The sequence below is a fragment of the Aquarana catesbeiana genome, linkage group LG06 (genome assembly GCF_042186555.1).
Source record: "Aquarana catesbeiana isolate 2022-GZ linkage group LG06, ASM4218655v1, whole genome shotgun sequence".
Classification (NCBI taxonomy): Eukaryota; Metazoa; Chordata; class Amphibia; order Anura; family Ranidae; genus Aquarana; species Aquarana catesbeiana.
Genome location: NC_133329.1, coordinates 378,292,653 through 378,315,963, shown reverse-complemented (window position 1 = coordinate 378,315,963; position 23,311 = coordinate 378,292,653). Strand labels below are relative to the sequence as shown.

Sequence of the window (23,311 nt, the reverse complement as noted above, 5' to 3'; positions counted from 1 at the left end):
AGCTCTGTCTTCAGTCCTTTTCTCTGTCTCTAAAGTGAGACCACAGGGGTCTGTTTAGGCCCTTGATATTTCACCAAAGCCCCCAAACAGGGCTCCTGAAAAATTGTAAACAAATATTAAAAATAATACTGTAAAAAAAAAAAAAAAAAAAAAAAAAAAGCCCAGCCAAATTAGCTCCTTTAAAAAAATGTATATAACTTTCGTTACAACTCAGTGGAGCTTCCTCTTTTGGGTGGAGCTCCACTTTAAAGTATTTGTTTGGGCTAAAATAAAAAACATATTCAGTACATTTCTGCACTGCATGAACTTTATACTGTTTTGTAATAATGTTGCAAGTACAGAAAAATACCTGTTGTTCCTGCCAGAAATCCAGTGTGATCCTAACTTCCTCTTGTGAGCTGACAATCCTGCCTTTGTTTCACTGAAATCCAAAGCAAATTTGTCTTCCCCAAATTAGTTCTCTTTTGCCTGACTATAGAACACCTCACTCTTATCTAGTGGGGATAATGGGGGCGGAGGTGTTCTGTAGTCCTGAAAACACTGTTTGGGATTTTAGTACAGCCCAGGCAGTGTTATCACTCCGCTACAGGAAGTTAGCAGTACGCTGGATTTCTGTTGGGTCTGTGTTACTTCTTCCTTATTAGCCTAATGCCGTAGTAAGATGGCCACATTTTATCTCTCTTAGGCTTCATGTACACTACAGCTCCTAAACTCAACTCCATAAAAGCCTATGGGGGTTATTTACTAAAGGCAAATCCACTTTGCACTACAAGCGCACTTGAAAGTGCACTTGGAAGTGCAATTGCTGTAGATCTGAGGGGGACATATAAGGAAAATAAAAAACAGCATTTTAGCTTGCACATGATTGTATAATAAAATTAGCAGAGCTTCCCCTCATTTCAGATCTTCTACTCTGATCTACAGTGACTGCCCTTCCAAGTGCACTTTCAGTGCACTTTCAAGTGCACTTGCAGTGCACTTGTAGTGCAGAGGGGATTGTCTTTAATAAATCAACACCTATGAGTCCATGTACCCATAGAGGTTGATTTACTAAAGGCAAATAGACTGTGCACTCTGCAAGTGCAGTTGCTCCAGAGCTTAGTATATGAGCAGAAGCTCTGCTGATGTCCATTGTCCAATCATGTGCAAGCAAAAATGCAGTTTTTTTTATATGATTGGGTACTCTTTGCAAAGTGAAGCTTTACCTCTTTGCAAAGTGCACAGTCTCTTTACCTTTAGTAAATTAACCCCAAATGCTTTTAGGATCGTTTAGGAGCTGCTGCGGTTAGGGGAAGTTCAATCTCCCTCAACCTCCCTCTCCTGAACACAGAAGAATCACGTTCAGGATAGGAATGTTTTAACTGCTGGCTGCTGGAAATCGCAAAATACGGCAAAACCGCTGGTTAGGGGAAGAACTAATCAGTTTGTCTGTTTGCACCAAGCATCCCAATCCTTCACAGTTTCCAACCCACACACATTCTTTCGCTTATCTCTAATTTCAAGCCTAAGGACCACTTTACATTCAAAAAGATAGCTGTATGGCCGCAGTATGGCTTAATTGCTTCTTTTTAAAATGACTCCTTATTGCTGGTTCACACCATGTCCACACATGAATCTCAGGGAAATGCACTTGTGAGTGATTCACATGCAGTTCTGTGCGGTGTGATTTCAGCACATTCATTTTGAATGGGCTAAAATCGAACTGCCTCGCACCAAAATAGTGCATGCACTACTTTTTTAAAAAACACTGTAACCGGATCGCATTGAACCGGTGTGGGCAGGTGCGTCAAATGCACTGCATTTGCGACCTGTGTTTGGGATGTTGTTAACTTTTTATTGACATCCGCTACAGATCCCAAATTGCGTGTTTTGCATGTGGTCTGAAACGCACAGGAATGCACAGTGCGTTCCTGTGTGATTTATGTACTGGCATGGTGTTAACTGGTCCTTAAAGTGTTTAAAGGAGAAGTACAGCCAAAGTTTGTTTGTCTGTACTTCTCCTATGGACCACAGGAGTGCAGTTCGTTCTGCACTCCTGTGACTCGTTTTCAGCAGACAGCAGTCTGAAGCCTGTTGTTGGCAGATGTCCTAGAGCCGGTCCAGGCTCGGGAAAGATCGCAACCATCTGGTCTGAATCTGCCCATGACTGAGCCAGCATCCAGCCCAGCCCCTCAGCGAGTCACTGAGAGGCTGAGCCGGCCGCTCCCGCTCCTCTGCAGCCCAGCGCTCCAGCAAGCGTGGGGGGGGGCAGAGCAGAGAACCGGTGACTGACAGTCACCATCTCTCTGCTTAGGGAGCTCTGAGAACTGAGCAATCGGCAGTGTTTAGTCGCTCAGTTCTCAGTTTTAGAGCCAGCAGGGGGACAGATGCAGCACTGGACCGATGCTGCATCCACCTAGGTAAGTATGATAAAAAAAACAAAACAAAAAAAAAAACATTTCCATACTTCTCTTTTAAGAAAAAAAAGAAGAAGCAGCACTGCCCATTAATAAAAAAAAGTGGTATTCTTTATAAATGTGCATTGCATTCCTCTGGCTTTGGGAGCCCTAAGTGGGTGGAGGTCACAATAAAGCCTCATACACACGATAGGGCTTTGTACAAACTTTCCCGCAGGGCGCCCCCCTGCCCCAAAGTGCCCACCCCCCATGTTGAGGGCATGTGGCCTGGTATGGCTCAGGGGGGGGGCACTCGCTCATCCCCACCCCCTTTCCTGACTGGCCGGGCTGCATGCTTGGACAAGGGTCTGGCATGGGACCCCCACGCCATTTTTTCGGAGTAGGGGGTTCCCATTAAAATCCATACCAGACCTAAGGGCCTGGTATGCTCCCAGAGGGGAATTCCCTCTCGCGCTGGCTGCAATAGGAAAATGTGCTTTTCCTATTTCAGCCAGCGCGAGATGTACAGTACCCTGTCGCCGAGAACCAGCGCGATCCCAACATTTTCGCAGGCAGGTACTGTAGTTTGTACAAAAGTCCGATGGCTTTGTGTACACACGATCAGACTTTGCTCCATCCGACTTTTGTTGCCGGAAAGTTTGTCCATTCGCACAGCCAACAAAAGTCAGATGAAAACCTAAAAAGTTTGTCCGAAGGAGCGTACACACGGTCGGATGTTGCCCCAAAACAGCTAATTTGCATGTTTGTTGTCAAAAAGTCCGATCGTGTGTACAGGCCTTAAGAGTGAAAGGAGACTGACAAAAAAAGCAGGTAGGAGAGCCCAGTTATATGACCTGTTAAAGTCACATGACCAGCTCTCCATCAATCACTGCATTAAGCAGAGAAAACTCCATATGGCATGACAGGCTCCGCACCATGGCCTACAATTTATAAATGGGCCATAAATTGTATGCACAACCCTGCAGAGCTCAACAGACAGAGCAATATTCATGCTCCATTTTATAGGAACTCCTACATATTTTTTCTCTCTTTTAACTGCATTGATTTTTAATGCCTGCCTAGGGATAATGTAAGAAATTCAAGTGCTAGTGTTTGACTTCTCTGACCCAGCACAGACTCATGTTTAATAATACCATCCTCACCCTCTCTTTGGAAATACTGTACTCTAGGTAAAAATGAACTCTAAAACAGGCAGCTGTGTTGGAAAGGTTTTTCCACTAGAACCCTTAAATCAATTATTTCAGTACCCGGCTCGCAGTTTTTCTCATCTTCTCCACCTTTGCAGTCTTCATGGCCATCACATTTCCACTTCGCTGGTAGGCATTGACCGGTGGAACACTGGAACTGGTCTTTTGAGCAGCCATTCTCACAGTTTCTCTACCCAAACAGACAATGAAAAAGAAGAACTCAGTGACCTAATTTTAATCCTCAGAGACAGAAAGAACAATGCAATAAAACTGAAAAATGGAACACTGAACTTTATTCTGAAACACAGTATATTTTTCTGAGATTTTCTCAAGGAGAATCTACATTGTGCTGCCTCTTTTTTTTAACTAACAGTGGAGAATCAGTGATGCAAAAACATATTAAAAATTAGCTGTGTTCTCTGGAACATCCAGTGGTGATATGTTTAATTCCCCAATCATCACTAAAAAAAAAAATGTAATGTGGCTCCTACTCTTTGTGCAACATGTATGACCAATGCTTGCAGATAGAAGTGACTGGATACAATAAGAGCCCTTTCCAATCAGGGGTCTAAAATGTCACCGTTAGATGTGTGCAGTGTACAGTTTTTCATGCAACTAACCCAGCACTATGGGAATCAATGGGACCATACACAGCTGGGTCTACACACGATCATGTGAACCGTGTCTAAAGGTGTTAAAAAAAAAAGTAGAATACAGTTGAGTCCAAGGTTTTCTGCAGGACCTTATGTTAGTTCTGCCAGTAAGAACCTGTGTTCCAAGTAAAAAACACACATATGCCCATGTGATGAAGCCTTAGGGTCACAAGGAGTCAGCAATAACTGTATGCTGACCACAGATCCTCATCATGTTACCAGCTTTTATACCTCATCTATGTGAAATCAGATAAGACTTTTTTTTAAAAAACGTTCTGCTCTTACATGGTCAAGTCTTAGATAACTTTGGACTAAAAGAACATAATCTGGCAGATACAGTAACAGGCCCATAAACAGACAGTACAAAAGTATTCTCCTGTGTGCTCAAAGGTGGTGTAATGGAAATGGATATATCACAGGTTCTTGGTGATGAAAGCTCAGGTTTTTCTGCCCTCTAAGGGTCAGGGGAGAAACACAATGGAAGCACTGTAAAACAAAGAAAAGAGGGCACACCAACCTTGCGCATTACTCAAGTATATATATATATATATGTTTATTTATTTATATACAGCAGGTAAAATACATTTTGAACACATCACCATTTTTCTAGGTGAATATATTTCTAAAGGTGCTATTGACATGAATGTGGGCAACAACCCATGCAATCCATACATACAAAGAAACCAAAACAAATAAGTTCAGAAATTAATTTATTTGTAATAAAATAGAATGACACAAGGAAAAAGTATTGAATACACTAATTGGAATTTGTTTAATACGTTGTACAAAATCCTTTGTTGGCAATGACAGCTTCAAAACACCTCCTATATGGAAAAACTAGTCACATGCATTGCTCAGGTGTGATTTTTACCCATTGGGGTTTTTTTACGAAAGGCAAATCCACTTTGCACTACAAGTGCAAACTACAAGTGCAAAGTGCACTTGAAATTGCACTGAAAGTGCACTTGGAAGGGCAGTCGCTGTAGATCCGAGGGGGACATGTAAGGAAAATAAAAGACAGTATTTTAGCTTGCACATGATTGGATGATAAAATCAGCAGAGCTTCCCCTCATTTCAGATCGACCCCTCAGATTTACAGCGACTACACTTCAAAGTGCACTTTCAGTGCAATTTCACTTGTAGTGCAACGTGGATTTGCCTTTTGTAAATAACCCCCATTCTTCCACACAAATATTCTTCAAATCTTGAACATTCCATAGGCCTCTTCTATGAACTCTGATCTTTAGTTCTTTTCATAGTTTTTCTATTGGATTCAAGTAATTGATTCTAGCAGCTTTATCTTTTTTTTTCTTTGAAACCAATTGAGAGTTTCCTTGGCTTTGTGTTTGGGATCATTGTCTTGCTGAAATGTCCACCTTTGTTTCATCTTCATCATCCTGGTAGATGGCAGCAGTTTTTTTTTTAAGAATGTCCTGGTAAATTTTCCCTTTCATCCTTCCTTCAATTACATGAAGTTTGCCAGTACCGTATGCTGAAAAACAGCCCCACACCATGATGGTCCCACCTCCAAACTTCACTGTTGGTAGGGGGGTGTTTTTGGGGGGGTGTGCAGTGCCATTTGACCTCCAAACATGGAGTGTATTATGTCATCCAAAGAGTTAAATTTTGGTCTCATCTGACCAGACTATATTCTCCCAGTGTTTCACAGGCTTGTCTAAATGTTGTGCAGCAAATTTTAAACGAGCTTCAACATGCTCTTTCTTCAGCAATGGAGTCTTGTGTGGTGAGCGTGTATACAGGCCATGGCGGTTGAATGCATTACTTATTGTTTTCTTTAAAACAATTGTACCTGCTAATTCCAGGTCTTTCTGAAGCTCTCCACAAGTAGTCCTTGGTTCTTGGACAACTCTTCTGATAATTCTTTTCATTCCTGTGTCACAAATCTTGCGAGAAGCACATGGTCATGGCTGGTTTATGGTAAAATGTGCTCACTGGAACATTCAGAAGTTTAGAAATTCTTCTGTAACCAATGCCAGTATGTTTTGCAACAATAAGGTTGCAAAGGTCTTGAGAGCGTTTTGCTTTTACCCATCATGAGATGTTTCTTGTGTGACACCTTGGTAGTGAGACATCTTTTTTAAGCCATCAGTTGAGACTGAACCAGCTTATATTCATTTGCATTGACAAGGGGTAGGATTGCTTTCTAATTACTGATAGATTTCAGCTGGTGTTGGCTTTCCTTGCCTTTTTTCACCTCCTTTTCTTCATGTGTTCAATACTTTTTCCCTCTGTCATTCCATTTTATTACACATAACTTTATTTCTGAACTTATTTGTTTTGGTTTCTTTATATGAATGGATTGCATGGGTTGTTACCAACATGTGGTGAAAATTTCATGTCAATAGCACCTTTAGAGATGTATTTACCTAGAAAAATGGTGAGGCGTTCAATACTTATTTTACCTGCTGTATATGCCTTATCTGCCCCCAAGAAATGTTAGGATAGACTACAAAAAAACTATAAGGTGCGAAACCAAGCCATTGAAAAAACAAAAGCAAAAAAAAACCACTCTGGGACTCAAGTAGTTAATGGCGAATCCAACTCCTGTTTTATCCAATTAAATAAAACGTTTTGCTGGGAGTAGGACTTTAACACCAAATTAAAATTTTAGCTAAAAAAAATCTTAATGGAACATAAATAATATTGGTCTGAGGATTTAAAAAAAGAAGGTATATATCTAAATACTGTAATTCTACAAGCACTAGGGAAGAACCTGATCTTTTATTCCGAGATATACAGGTGAGCACTTTCCTTCAAATCCATCGTACTATTGCTATTGTGCGCTGCCCTATCCTTTAATGAAAATTGCTCATTTACCAAACAGCAGCATTTGCTCACCAGGATGCAGCTAAACTTTACTTTTCCGGGCTAGCAATAAATGGATCCTTTGTCTACTCAAATTGCAGAAAAGTTTCTTTTTTTTTTTCTCCTTTCCTTTCACGGCGGTAGGCAGAAAACACAAACAGAGCTCAAGGCCACACTTTATTTGCAATGAAATGAGAGGAAGGAATTGAAGTGCCATATTTCAATTTTTGCAATCTAGTTCACCGTTCTCTTGAGCCTCTTTAGAGGAATATATCTAGGCTTTCAGTAATATTCCAAGTAGCAAAAAAAAATAAAATAAAAAAAAAGTTGGAGAAGAAAAATTGCTCTCCAAAAAAGAAATTTCAGAAGGGCACCGGTAAAATATATCTGCCATTTTCAAGTTTCAGCGTGTCCATATCCAGGCCATTATGATATACAGTAAGTGGACCTTAAAGGCCTAAGTTGCATTACCTTCAACACCAATTTTATGTTTATTGAAAAAACGCCAAAGACATACTCACAAACATGAGACGATTCAGGTTGCGTTCACATATATGCAAATTGGATGCATTTCACATGACAGGCGAGTGTGACTGCCTCTCAATTGAGCTGGTTCACACAGGTCCGGGGCGGCCACGGTCCGCATTGCAGAAGGATCATGTGCATTTTTGGGTCCGGTTCAGGTGCAAATTTGGACCTTAATCGCACCTGAACCGGTGAACAGACATGCACCGGACCTTAGGCACGAACCCAAGGCCGCACATATGTGAACGGGGCCTCAAAGCATATCATTCATAACTCCAGCATCGGGAAATGACAAATCTCTACAGTTGGAAAGCTAAGTTTTGGGAGGCAAGCTCCCTTTCTCAAAGCCTGTGGGGGTTAATACAAGCCAGGGAACCTACCATATGCCCATTCCACTCCTCCTCCATTCACAGGAAGCCATACTATAGCTTGCATTGATGAAACACATGAATGGAGGTGGTGGATCTTTAATTCATTTGCCTGTCCTCCATTCACAGAGCATTTTCATAGATAGAAGCTATAGAAGGGGTGGGGGTCGGAAAAGGCAGGCATAGTTTGCATTCTTGATGGGTGCATATGACAAGTCCCTCAGCCCACATTAACCCCATACAGCTGTAGGGAGGAAGGGAGAAATCAGAGGTCAGGGGGTTTCAACTAAAACTGCAGCCAGCAGCACACTTTAAATTAATTGGCTCAGCAGGAGGGATTCCCTCATCAACACTGTGTTGATGGGAGAATCGAGCAAATTTCTTTCCTGCAAACCGCAGTTGCAGGAAAGAAATTTGCTCCATGTATGGCGGGCTTTAGACCTGCTTAAGATATAGCTTTAAATTAAAGGCATTGTATGAGTAGCAAACTATTTGCAGTATCTGCTATTGGTATTGCCTCTATTAGGTTAGATACTTTTAAAATAATCACCTCATCGGACCCATCAGCGCAGTCATATTCACCATCACACCAAAATCTGGCAGAGATGCAGTCACCATTACTGCACAGGAACTCTTTCAGCGCACATGTCTGAGGCTCTGTGGAAAACACCAAATTTATTGGAAACACACAAATAAGGGAACATATGCAGTTCTATAAGATCAAATCCAAATAAAACAATTAACAGAAGAAAAAGATATTAGAAGAATGTTGAAAATCCTAAATTCACAATCTTTCGGTCAAAAAAGTGACCGGAGGGGAATAATAATAAAAATGGTCATTTGCATATAACTTTAATCAAAGTGATGTAAACTTGGCCCCTTTCACAAGAAAGGTCCAATCAGGTCCGGTTGTTTGTTTTTCAGCCGGACCCAATCAGACCCTCCATTCTCCTCTATGGATTCCCTTATCCCATCGCTTTGCAAATCTATGTACACTACAAACTATATGATTGAATCGATTCGGATATCGCTTTTTTACTAACCTGACAGCTTATAATTCTAAATAGGATACCTTCATTTTGTTTGCAAATATTAGATTCTAACTACCAGTAAGAATCCTTACATTTAAAGAGCACCTGTCATTTCAGATCCATCACGGCGGCGCCTGTTAGCGGGCATCCCCTCATCTGCTGCCTCCACATTCCCCACCTTGTTGTGTCACTGGCACATCACCAGCCATCCCATTAAAGTGAATGGGACTGTCAGTGAGTCAACAGCGGGTCAGAGGAAGAGCTGCTGCGGGACAGAGATGACAGTTGCTCTTTAAAAATTATGATTTAAATCGAACCTTTTTACTAGTGATTTAAATCATGATTTAAATTGTGATTTAAATCGACTTGATATAAATCAAATCCACCCTGCACCCAGCTACCTCCAGATTGGAGTGCAGTCAGGTGTAAACGGACAGCTGGTCTGTTTACATCCGGTTGCCCATATAGGAGATCAGGCTGTACCCTTGTCTGCTCTGCATAACTGGAGCGGGCACAGACCTGTCATCTGGTCGCTCCGCTCAGCTCAGCAGAGAATCAGCAAATGGATATCCTGATGAGCAAACCCAGATCCGGCCTCAAAGGGGCCTAAGAGTTGCATTTATAAAGCAGCAGTATTGACTAAGAATGGCCATAACACGGAATAGGAAAAAAAAGCAAAGCATTTAAAAAGCTAGGAGAAAAGCCTGGTCAGATGAACCTTCAAAATCATGTCTGACCTCTACTCCAATCATGGATTTCTTTCTGCAGCTTTATGAAGAGAGAACATGTGACGTACCACAGGCTCCACACCACAACCTGCATTTTATGAATGAGCTGTAAATTGCAGGCGATATCCTTTAAAAATTGGTCTGTTAGTGGTGTAAAAACAAACACCACTGGTGAGACATGTACAGTCAACATACTGCCCATATATTCAACCAGATACAGTCATGTACACTGTTGGAATATGGTTACTGATAAACTACTCACCTCTTACACTGTTACCGCTTTATAACTTCAATACTAAATGACAACTTAGGATGTGCACGTATGGAACTACATCTCCCAACCCTCTAAACAGTCTGCTGTGACACATATTAATGCCACAAATTTCAGTATTAAAGTAGAACTTCAGTCTAAACTTTTTTCTAGTTTTGGTGGAAAAGGAATGGGTTAAAACACCTGTCAGGTTTTTATTGCTGTCTGTGTCTATTATAGGGATCCAATATCACTCTTTGTCCTGGTGACCATTTGTCTCCTGAGCCAAAAGAGAAGGGAAATCCAGTATAATTGGCACTAGCACATGGTGTAGGGTAGAGGGAAAACTTACAATATTCCAACCAGTTCTGGGGACACCTATTTTTAATTTGGAGGGATTTCTACTTGGTTAACATGTTTTTATGATATGAAATGAAATCTTCCTCATGGGGACACAGAAAGCCATTGAAACTTGACAGATGTCCTTGTCCTTTCCTATTCTATTCAAAACGTAAAAAAATATATATTTGGTTGGAGTGGTAATTAAAAGAGGTTTCATATTGTGATACCGAAAAACATGCAATAAACACAACAGACTAAAATGGAAAAAAATAATTGTTAGGGTTTACATACCATTTCATTTAAGTTTTTATTTGCATACTTTTCTTGGGTAAATGACTCTTAATTAGGGAGGATCTTGTGTTTGTTCTGAACCGTATTCAGGATTCTCCATCCTTCAACTGGTGTATACAAATTGGTGGGACGGGTCATGACATCACTGACAGAATAGGCTTGTGACATTAATGACCTAATTTGATATATGGACTTATTGGGTGGCAGTCATTGACCTAATATGGCCAAGATGACATATTGGGGTTAATATACTGAAGGCAAATAGACTGTGCACTCTGCAAGTTCAGTTGCTCCAGAGCTTAGTAAATGAGGTAAAGCTTCACTTTGCAAAGAATATATATTAAATATATATTAAAGAGGATATATTAAATGGATGTCATTGACCTAATATGACCATGATGGCATATTGGAGTTTATTTACTAAAGGCAATTGGACTGTGCACTTTGCAAAGTGCAGTTGCACTCTGCAAGTGGATTTGCTCCAGAGCTTGACTTTCCAAAGAGTCACATGCAAGGAAAATAAAAAAAATGATTTTTTGGTTGCACATGATTGGATGATGGAAGTCAGCAGAGCTTCTGCTCATTTAATAAGCTCTGGAGCGACTGCACTTTGCAAAGTGCACAGTCTATTTGCCATTAGTAAATCAACCCCAAAATGTCATCTTGGCCATATTAAGTCAATGACTGCCACCCAATATGTCCATGTATCAAATGAGGTTATTAATGTCATAAGCATCCCCACCCCTATGAATAAGTCAGCTGCAGGGTGGTGAATCCCTTGTCTATAGCTCATTGGCCATGGAATGACACCTGGCTTCCAGATTCGGACCTCAACCCAGTTTGGAAAAAAAAAGAAAAAGCTCATTCCAAGCCTTGGCCAATGCACTGCACAGGTTTCTCCACCTTGATGTATACAAATGGGTGGGGGTGGTCATGACATCATTGACATAATGGGGTTGATTTACAAAAGACAAATAAGCTGTGCACTCTGAAAGTGCAGCTGCCCCAGAGCTTAGTAAATGAGAAGAAGCTCTGCTGACTTCCATCATCCAAACATGTGCAAACAAAAATGCATTTTTTAAAAATTTCCTTGCATGTGATTGGGGACTCTTTGGAAAGTCAAGATTTGCCAAATTTACTAAGCTCTGGAGCAAATCCACTTGCAGAGTGCAACTGCACTTTGCAAAGTGCACAGTCTAATTGCCTTTAGTAAATAAACTCCAATATGCCATCATGGTCATATTAGGTCAATGACATCCATTTAATATATCCAAGTATCAAGTTAGGTCATCAATGTCACAAGCATCCCTTCCCCTTTGTATAAGTCAGCTGTGGGGTGGTAAATCCCCTGTGCGTAGCACATCGGCCAAGGAATGACACCTGGCTACTAGGTTCGGACCTGAACCCAGTTCAGAAAAAACACAAGCTCACCCCTACTAAGGATAAGGAAGGGTCAAAGCCATTAGATCCCCATGACAGCCAGGAAACTGGCCCCTTTGGATGGAGAGATGAGGGTAGGCAGACTTCATATTTTACTCTACACAGGTTTCTTTTAACCATACTGCAATTATCACACATAATTCAAATAATATATGGCATAAATATAGGTGTGTATATGTGATGATTGCGGTAATGCACAGTTCATTTGAGTTGATCTTTATATAGTCTCACTCCTTCATCTTGTATGTTATTGCGGGTGACAGGGAAAATAATTATAATCGTCTGATGCTTTGTTATTTATGCTTTTCTAAAAAGGTCATATACAGTCATTCTCGCCAGGAATCGCATTATTCCTCAGCTTGTCAATACGGGAATTTTATTTCTGAGAATCAGCATGTAATTATCAGAAGGAAGGCAAGGATGGAAAGAAAAATATACTGTAATGCGTGCTGATTTTTCTCTGTGCCATCAAATAACAGCTCAGGATAAGAGCGTTTCCACATGCAACAGTTATAAAATATATTTTATATATATGATAAAAAAATACCTGCTCTACCGTTTAAAAAAAAAGCAAACTTTTTAAGCGGACACTTAATACATATACATATTAAGATATCATTCTAAATATATGAAAGTTAATTTTTAAACCTTTTTTTTTTTTTTAATTTTTACTTTGTTGAGATACTATTTTATAGTAATAATATTTTAGACGTAGATTTATGTATCCTCCCCTCTGGTGACCATCAGAGCAACAGACAGCACTAGACTATAAAGTGTGGATATAGAAGTATCCAGTGCCAGCTATTGTAAGGGGAAACAATAGACATTTTTAGGGAGCATACATACATGCCCTGTATTGATGGGCTATGGGGGTTATTTACTAAAGGGAAATCTACTTTGCAGTGCAAGTGCACTTGAAAGTAAAGTCGCAGTAGATCTGAGGGGGACATGCAAGGAAAATAAAAAACAGCATTTTAGCTTGCACATGATTGGATGATGAAATCAGCAGAGCTTCCACTCATTTCAGATCTACCCCTTAGATTTAGAGCGACTGCACTTCCAAGTGCACTTGCAGTGCAAAGTGGATTTGCCTTTCGTAAATAACCCCTTATGTGTAACTCCCGCTTCGTTTTTAAATATGGCCACCAGCGGGCTTAGTTGACATGGCAACCTGCACGATATATAAGACATGAGGTGCACCAAAGATGGCGCTGTTTCTGATGATGTCTGATGATGAAACGCGTAAGTCGGAGTTTGGAGTGCCATCACGTCACTTCCGGTTTTGAGCATTAGGTCTGTGGAACGCACAGCATCCCAGATCTATGGCTGTAACATTTTACTGATCCTCTAGCACTACTGTGCACTTTTTAAAGATATACTTTGCTTTTTAAAGATACACTTTGCTTTTTATTAAATAAAACTCATAATTTTATGGATTCACGCTATGAGTATCAATTTTTTACATCCATCCATATGTGAAAGCACCATACGATCTAACCCGTAGAGGAGGAGGCTTCTTCTGGCACTAAGACCAAAGGCATCTCTGCTTAAATGCTCTTTACCCCTGCAGGGGTACATCTTCCCGGTGAGTGTGGAACCGAGAGGGGATCATGAGTGGAATTCACCTACTTTGCACTATAAGCTGCGTGTGATCCAGGGACAAGTGACTTTGGAAGCTACGATATAGAGACACAAATTCGGTTGCTTTTTGGACTGTGAATTATTTGCACCAGAGTAAATATTTTGTTTGTTTTATGGAGTTTACTCCAACCTGATGAAATGGAATAATTTGACGGTCACTTTTTGCACTTTTTGCACTATTAAGCACATTTTCATATAAGAATATTTGTTATTAATGATTTTCATGAATTCATGAACTGTTGATTATTCACATTGAGCATGCACAGGATTTAATCATGTAAGGCACTAGACATATATTCAATAACACCATTTGGCAGCGCCACTTACCCCTCCCCCTTCTATACCATTTATACATATACCGTAGAAACCGGATGGGAATATTTCATTTGTGATAAGAGTAGCTGCAAGTGAAAATTGTTGGGCTGCAGGTCATCATGATGGTTGGTCAACGTTATCAGGTGGCAAGATCCGTACAGCCAATGCATGTGTCAGCCTGTTATTGATTTTTACAGGCTGGCTGCATGAAACATAGTCACACCCTAGGTGCCAAAAAAAAAAAATGCTCTCTACACGGATGTACTGTATGCATCTATGCACCCATGTGAGGCCCTAAACAGAAAACATGTATTTCAAGTGTTTTAAGCTGTTTGACTATTAAACTGTGTGGATCAACGCCAATTCCTTATAATGGTATTGTACAGTAGAGTTGGGCTGGACACCCCCCAGCTCAGTTCGCAGCAGAACTCCCGAACAGGGGAAAAGTTCTGACCCAAGCAGCAAACCCCATTGAAGTCTATGGGAGCCAAACATAAAAAATCAAAAGTACCCATTTTGAAGACTTTGGGTCTGATATGGATTTTAAGGGGAACCCCACACAAAAATAATTCTCTGCCCCCCACCCCAAAGCACCTTGTCCCCATGTTGATGGGGACAAGGGCCTCTTCCCCACAACCCTGGGCAGTGGTTGTGGGGATATGCGGGCAGGGGGCTTATGGGAATCTAGAAGCCCCCTTTAGCAAGGGAGCCCCCAGATCCCGGCCCCGCATGTGATTGAGTATGAGGTACATAGTACCTATACCCATTCACCAAAAAAGTGTCAAAAAGTCATAAAAACACAGAGACAGTTTTTGACAAATTCCTTTATAAAAAATTAAAAAAAACAGTGTCCTCCGATGCTGATGGGCGACCGCCGAATGGCCCCTCCGCCATGTGACAATTCATATACAGGTTAGGGCAGGGCCACCTGGCGATGTCACCTGGTGGCACCGCCCCCTTATGATGTCACGGATCTGGTATGGACTGGGGGGGGACCCAATGCCGTCTTTTTTTTTTTTTTTTTTTACAATTTTTTTACCGGCAGTTTTTTTTCCTTTCTATTCAGCTGTCAACGGGGAAGCCCATTGGCAGCTGATTACCCATCAGTTGTTAAGGACGCCGCAGCCAGCTACTTGACCCCATTTCTTAACAACCAGCTTAACCAGCCCAAATCAGGGCACAGAATGCATTGCGCAGCCTGCAGTGCATTGTGGGGCATTCGGCGGGGTGGACACCCGCCAAATAGCCTGTAGATTTGAGTGTTCCCTGAACAGGCAATAAGAATACATTTTGTGTATGCTAACAATTATCACACTGGAAGAGAGGAAAATTACCAAGTCTGGTGTGTGCAATGGTACCTAATCAGATATGCACAGGAGAGTAGAGTATGGAGATGCTGAATGGTGGAAGGGGAATAAGGACTTGCTATTATCCGTAGGGTAAATGTAAGCTTATGTGCACTTATGCATTGCATATTTGGAACATTAATAATTATGGTGCAGGGTCACTTTAAATACACGCTATAAGAACAACTCTGCTACTTACTGCAAGATTCTTCATCCGAATTGTCACCGCAGTCATTTTGTCCATCACACCGCCAGTGATCTGGAATGCAGTTCTTATTTTTGCACTGGAATTCATGAGGACCGCAGGTTTTTTTGTCTGTAAATTAAAAACACATTACTTAGCAGCAATGGAGAAGTATATCTAAAATGCAAGTTACTTTTATGTAAAAGACTAGCAAGGCTGCACAAAACTTAGGAGGCGGGTAACGTACAGAATTATAATTTTCCTTTGAGTTCAAGGAGAATAATCTACACTGACTCTTCACTAGTGCTTTCTAGATTCTAAATGAATCTGAAGGACAGATTTTATAAATGTAAAATACATAAGGCTCTGCTGACAAAGCTTATTTTCAAAAAAGTGTCAGTTATCTTAACTTGCGTCCAATGCAAATTAAAATTACAGTTGCATGGGTGAAAATGAAGTCCTGGTGTTAAAGCTTTGTGAATTGAGCTCATAGGCTTAGTTCACAAAACTTTCACACAGGGTTAAGGATCTTTATGTTAACATTGTGATTGCATTTTTTTTACTTTTTTGAAAATAAGGACACTTATCCAGGTTCACTTTGTCAACATAACCTTATGTATCTTATGTTTACAGAATAGGTCATTCAAGTGTTACTAAAGGTAGATTTTTTTTAAATTAAAATAATACACGTTATACTTACCGACTCTGTGCAATGGCTTTGATGAAAGCGGCCCCAAACTTCCTCTTCTGGGGTCCCCCACGAGTGATTTTGGTGCCTCCTTTTTTCATGTGCTCCCATAGCAACCCTCTTGCTATGAGGGCACACAGTGTATGCGCACTCCCGAGCAGTGTATGTCTATGGAGCCACACTCCTTAGACGCATACAGGGGGGCTTAGCCCCACCCCCGCTTCCTCCTCACTGCATTTGATTGACAGCAGCAGGAGCCAATAGCTGCTGCCTGAGTCCCTGTCTGAAGAGGAAGAAAAGGGAGAAGAGATGTTCACATCACTGGATCTCTCCCCTCCTCTTTTCCCCTTTACACAGGGAAGGGGGAGGACATAACGCTATAAAACTTTTTTTTTTACTTTTAATGCAGGGAACACATTAACCCATTCACACCAACAGTACGTAGATATGTGGCCTCACTAGACTGCACTTTCTTCCGTGGGGGCTCATATACGTGCATCTGTTTTTGTGCTGGAAGCGCATCATGCAGCGTGTTCCCAGCAGAGACCGGGGTCTTGATGGGAGCCACAGGTCCCGTATTAAGGATCAGTACCAGGAACTTCCAGTTCTGGGTCACCTGATTGGCTATCACAGTGATCAGTCACTGTGAAGCTTACCCCTGTGTCTCTCTCTCTGTGAATGGGGAGGAAAGATACATTGTCTCTCTCTCTCCTTGCAGAGAAAAAAAAAAAACAACGACGTGTAAAAAAAATATAATAATAATAATAATAATAATAATAATAATAATAATAATAAATAAAATAAATAAAAAATAGCTAGATCAAGGCTTGATCAAGGTCAGTGTCAGGGTAAGTGTGTGGGTCAAGTAAGGGTCAAAGGTTATGATCAGTATATTTTGACAGTTTTTTTTTCTTTTAAAAAGCATTTTTTAATTAGTATCAGTGTCATTGAGTGTCAGTGTGTTTTATGTAGGATAAAAAAAAAGCAAAATGTGCACTATTGTTTTTGGGCTGTACTATCGGTACAAACAACAACTAACCTACATACATGTGGTATTGCTGCAATCGTCCAGAGCAGGAGAATGTGTTTTGTGTTGTTTTTTGGTAGTAGGTTATGATGTAACAAGAAATATACAGCTACATTTAAAAAAACATATGTTTCTACTATTTTGGCACTAGTTTTCCTTTGATAATAATAATAATAATAATAAAAAAAAAATAAAAAATCAGGAGATATCCATTACCATTTACCACCAATCAATTTATGATAAAGTAGTTGTGATGAAATGTACAGTCAAAATTGCAAAATTGTGCTTAGGCATTAACATTTGTTTTACCCTTAGGCGTGAAGGGGTGAAGGTAAAAAAAAAAACACATTTTGGCTCTCACTAGACTAGCTGTCACTAGCTGAAAATAAGGATCCTTATCTCACGCTGGGGTAAGTTATATGGTCATTTAAATTACATAGAGGTCAGCAGAGTTCTTCTTTATTTACCCCACATTTTGAATAATTTAGCCTTTGATGGGTTTAATAAGTTGAACAAAGCTTCTGCACACATGCAAAAAGCAATTTGTCTACCTAATTAAGACTACAATTCATGGAATGCTCGGCGTAACATAAATGAATTGCACACAACATATATTTAGTGATTTGTTATATAAAAACAAGGATGAGTGTATGTTTATTTTTCTACAACTTCTGCTGGCTGCATGTAGTGTTTTTGTTTATTGCCTTCATTAAATGGTGAGCCAGTTACTAAAGTTATCATTAGAGGCATTTTCATGTTTAGCAAGTCCTTTTTATCCAAAAAAACATCTCTAAAGTTCTACTAAAGATGAAGTGCAAAATAAAATTATTTACTGGACAAAAGGAGAACAGAATGTCTAGTCTGCCAAAATATGACAACTTTGTGTTGTATTGCTAGCTGGCTTCTTAGATATATCTTCAGTGCAAAGAGACTTTAGTGATAAAATGTCTTCATCCATTTTAACCATCAATATCTCTTGATAGTTATAAAGCAGATTAATGGTATTTTGCTCTCACACACAGGATTTTCCATGAAAAAAGAATGTATCAGTCCTACAAAGGTTTCTTTACTTTAGTGTAGCTTGAGACCTTGTGTGTCCAGATACGCTAGAGCAGCCTTTCTCAAACTTTCTCAAACCAGAGGAACCCTTGAAATAGTTTCCAGTTCTCCTAGAACCTTGGCTAAAACCAATTCATTGAGTGCCAGTGGGAAAATGCCCCTTACATGGGGGCCAGTGGTCCGATTGTTTCCATTACAGTGGTGGTCAGAATGCCTCCTTTTTAGACAGCTAAAATGATCATGGGTGTTATACAGTTGGTTCTCACAAAACCATGCAGGCACCATCAAATGGGAGATAAACCAGCTACAGCTCAAAAACCCTCGCTACAAACTGTAGCAAAATCTTGGTTGAGAATAGCTGCATTTGAGAAACGTAAGTACTCTCCTAGGTTGTTTTAGCTTTTTGGGAAAACTTCCTGTGACCGGGCCAAATCCCTAATCTTTCTATGAAGAAGAACAAAGGAGCGAGGTATTGCACATGCACCACTGGTAGTGGTAGGCTAGCAGGTAGCAGTTCCTGTTGCTAAACTGAAGCGCACAAGGATAGACAAATATCTCCTATCCATCATTCTCAGAAAATATTCCTATCTATAGATATCCTATGTCTTATTTCTGCCTAAGCTAACTAGGTAACATAGTTACAAAGTTAAATAGTTGGTAAGGTTGAATGAAAACACCAGTCCACCCAGTTCAACCTGTGATAGTGTGTGTTTATGTCAATACCAGTTTCCATATGCATGTATATTGCGTTCGCTAAGATGTCCATCTAAGAGTTTTTTTCTAACCATCGACACTTCCCACTGAGACCACCAATTATGGAAGGGAGTTCCACATCCTTACTGCTCTGACATTAAAAAAAAAAAAAAACCTACACAGTCTAGGGTAAACTGCTTCTCCTCCAATTTTATGAGAGGCCACGTGTCTTCTTAAGCTCCCCGAAACTGAACAGTTATTTTCCCATGCTAGAATCACCATTGAGGTATTTGCATATCGCTATCATATATCCTCTTAACAGTCTCTTCTCCAGGGATTATAAATGTAATACTTGTAGTCATTCCTCGTAAACAAGGTCTTCCAGTCCCCTTATCAGCTGTGTTGCCCTTCTCTAGACTCACTCCAGTTCCAGCACATCCATCCTGAGGGCTGGTGACCAGAACTGGATGGCATACTCAAGATGTGGCCAGACAAGACGTTTGTAAATCGATAGAATTATATTTTTTTCTTTTGAGTAAATACCTTTTTTAATACATGCTAATAATCTGCTTGCTTTGCTTAGCATTGCATGCCATTGCTGAGCCTGTGGTCTTCCAGAGCCCCCAGATCCTTTTCTATCCTGCATTCCCCCAAAGTTTTCCCCCCTAAAAAGTGACTTGCATTCAAAGTTTTAGCCCCCAAGTACATTACTTTACATTTTTCAACATTAAAGAGGGAGTCCACCTTAAACAAAAAATATTAAAAGCCAGCAGCTACAAATACTGCAGCTGCTGACTTTTAATAAATGGACACTTACCTGTCCCAGGGTCCAGCGATGTCGGCAGCCGAAGCCGATCGATCGCTCGTCTCTCGGCTGCCCCCACCGCCATCCTCGGTCAGGGAATCAGGAAGTGAAGCATTGCGGCTTCACTGCCCGGTTCCCTACTGCGCATGCGCGAGTCTCGCTGCGCGTCTACACTGGTCCCCGTTGTGTTGTGGGAACTGTGTGTTTCCCACAACACAACGGGGGGGGGCCATTTGCGGCTAGCTGCGGCTAGCTATTTCCGGAAGTGGGTGCAGATACCTGTATTATACAGGCATCTGCACCCCGCTCCCCCCTGAAAGGTGCCAATTGAGGCACCGGAGGGGGGGAGGAATCCGATGAGCGGAAGTTCCACTTTAGGGTGGAACTCCGCTTTAAATCCCATTTGCCATGAAGTTGCCCACTCCTTAATTTTTTAGGTCTTCTTGTAAAGTTCCTATGTGTAGTTTCAGAAAAAAATATACTGTAGTCCTTCAAAAGTGGCATCACAATATTCACAAAAGAGATTTACATGTGCTGTATGTGTAGATGTTTTTATTCTCTTTTTATAAACTTCAAGTACCAGATACAACTAAATAAGGAAAAAAGGATAAAGCAAACGTTTTTGTTTTTGTAAAGTCTACATTTGTCCCAAAATTACCTTGGGCCACATTGTACACACATATCAAAGAAAACAAGATCCAGAAATAATGTCCTCCTCAATGCTCTGTCGTTTTTTTTTTTTCTATGCTATGTTCATGGACGAGTATCAACAGCTGATTTTTATGTTTTCAACATCAGTAAGGTAACTCCGTGACAAAAGATTACATTTGTCTTCTGCATAATGGGATACAAAGGTTAATTTACTCTGCAACTCTTAATTAGTTGCTCAGACCTTTGACTCTCTTCTAATTGTGCAGCTAGAAGATGTGTGCAGCAAAAGTAATGAATGACTACGACTATTCTTTTTTAGTCACAGTAGGTAACTAATTACTTTAACCAGTTTTGCAAAGTGTATAACAACTAGTCACTGCTGAGGTTGAAATAGCTGATTATAAAGAGAAGTAGAACATGCATATTTATGAGGCTCTGTGTGGAATTTTTGATCAAACCTTATCTTATTCTATTACGTTCGGCGGGTAGCTCGTACGCAGGACACCTGGGCTCATTTGTAAAAACAAGAATAATGAATATACAGTAGAAGGAATGTCACTCCTTGGAAGCCATTCAGATGTTTCCTTTCTTTGTCTGATCTTCAATAGAAAAAATGACAGCTGGATGCTGATTGGTGGGGTTTCTTTTCACTTGGTTTATACAAAAAGCCCACAGCTGGATTCTGACTACTTGTGAACTCAGAGCCCCCAACAGTTTGAATATTAAGTTGTAAGTGATAATTAAATTGTTTTACTGACTTACTTAGGAAAAATGAAAGTAAAGTAAATATAACTTGAATCACTAAGATCTTCTATAAGCTTTAACAGGTAATATAGTTCCAAAGGTTGTTTTCAATCTTTTTAAAGCCCAACCCTGGGAATCTTGAAAATGTTGCTTGTATTAGTCTAGAGGAGCGCGAAAGTGATTTTACTTACCTGATCTCAATTCCCCTGGAAGGTGGCAATCTCCTCACTCCAGGGGACTGTCCCCTGACTATATACACCCTGCATTGGTCTTGAAGACACCGGGACCCTAAACCACTGAAGAATAGGGGGAGAAGAGGCTGTAGGGACTAATCTAGCATTGTGGAAGAACGGACGATTATGTAAGTAAATCTACTTTAGCAAATACCCTTGGCCTAAATGAGCAATTAATCCTTGCAGTGTGGATGCAGCCCCACTGCAATGGATAATTTTCAAGTTGCCCAGAGTTGGGCTTTACATTGTATTGCATTAAAAGTATACCTAGGGATCCTATCATGATGGTCCTTGTTTAGGCACTTTAGGAGGTGACAATGGTCTCTCAATTATGCTCCTGCATTGTCACCCTACCCCGTGCACCCATGGTGGAACTACAAGTGGCTCTGTCAGCACACATCTTGCATGCTCTGCCCTTTGTCACTTTTTAAGATCCTTGTTCAATGCAGTAATGTGTAACTGGTGGTGGGGTGAGTGCATATAGGCAGGAAGTAGTCAAAAGAAGCCAGAGGAGTTTAGCAGCACTGAGATGCAATGAAGGATAACGAACATGTGAAATCAATAAACTATAAAAGAAACATGGCAATTTTTCAAAATACACAGTGCACTCACAAACTAAATGTTGTCCATTGTTTAGATATATTTACGGGCTTGCTCACATCATGTGCAGAGATCTGCTGTTTTCTGCACCTAATGAACACGGGTCTCCGCAAGAGAGACCTTAATTTACACTGTAGCATAGGGGTGCAGAGTGGAGAGGTGCAGAAAAATGTAGCTGGAAATTACTGCTGTTAATGTCCCTGCTATGGAAATTTCACATTGCTTCCTTTCGCAGAGACCACCACTTTTGGCATTCTCTATAAATTCTTTTAGGGAACCTACAAGGTGTTGGTGACAGTGAGACTGGCTTTATTGTGGATACTGGAAGCTATGCAAAAGCAATCTAGAGAGGGGATCAGGAAGGGGCCACTGGTACAGGAGATGAGTGTAATTTCCTTAATAGGTACATAGAGATCATAAAAAGCCTAAAACGGATCCTACCCACCCCCCACACACAAACACGTGCACACAGTGGGGTTGATTTGCTGTGCAGTGTGCAAAGTGAACAGCCTATTTGCCTTTAGTAAATCAATCTTTGTGTTGCTTAGAAGGACATGTCTCCTTTTCTTTCTTTTAATGTGGAAAAGTGAAACTCCAACAAATGAATAAAGTGGGGTTGATTTACTAAGGTAAATAGACTGTGCACTTTGCAATTAAGGTAAAGCTTCACTTTGCAAAAAATACCCAATCACATGCAAGCAAAAAAAAAAAACAGCATTTTTGCTTGCACATGGTTGGATGATGGAAGTCATCAAAGCTTCTGCTCATTTACTAAGTTCTGGAGCAACTGCTCTTGCAGAGTGCAACTGCACTTTGCAAAGTGCACGGTCTATTTGCCTTTAGTAAATCAACCCCACTGTATTCATATGTTGGAGTTTCACTTTTCCACCTTAAAAGAAAGAAAAGGAGACACATCCTTCTAAGCAAAACAAAGGGGGTTATTTCCAAAAGCCAAATTCACTTTGCACTACAAGTGCAAACTACAAGTGCAAAGTGCACTTGAAATTGCACTGAAAGTGCACTTGGAAGTGCAGTCGCTGTAAATCTGAGGGGCAGATCTGAAATTAGGGGAAGCTCTGCTGATTGTATTAATCAATCATGTGTAAGCTAAAATGCTGTTTTTTTATTTTCCTTGCATGTCCCCCTCGGATTTACAGCGACTGCACTTCCGAGTGCACTTTCAGTGCAATTTCAAGTGCACTTTGCACTTGTAGTTTGCACTTGTAGTGCAAAGTGGATTTACCTTTAGTAAATAACCCCCTTTGATTTACTAAAGGCAAACTGGCTG

The 23,311-nt window shown here is 40.6% G+C and overlaps 1 protein-coding gene across 6 annotated transcripts in view; it reads right to left on the bottom strand.

Moving 5' to 3' along the window:
• LRP1B (LDL receptor related protein 1B) overlaps nt 1-23,311 on the bottom strand; it is a 2,172,167-nt gene that overhangs the window by 213,012 nt on the left and 1,935,844 nt on the right. For all 6 annotated transcript variants that reach the window (XM_073634235.1, XM_073634238.1, XM_073634240.1 and 3 more), the window contains 3 exons: nt 15,539-15,655; nt 8,506-8,612; nt 3,644-3,773 (listed from right to left, as the gene is read on the bottom strand). In XM_073634235.1, coding sequence (XP_073490336.1) covers nt 3,644-3,773; nt 8,506-8,612; nt 15,539-15,655 — 354 coding nt within the window. The remainder of the gene's footprint in view (nt 1-3,643; nt 3,774-8,505; nt 8,613-15,538; nt 15,656-23,311) is intronic.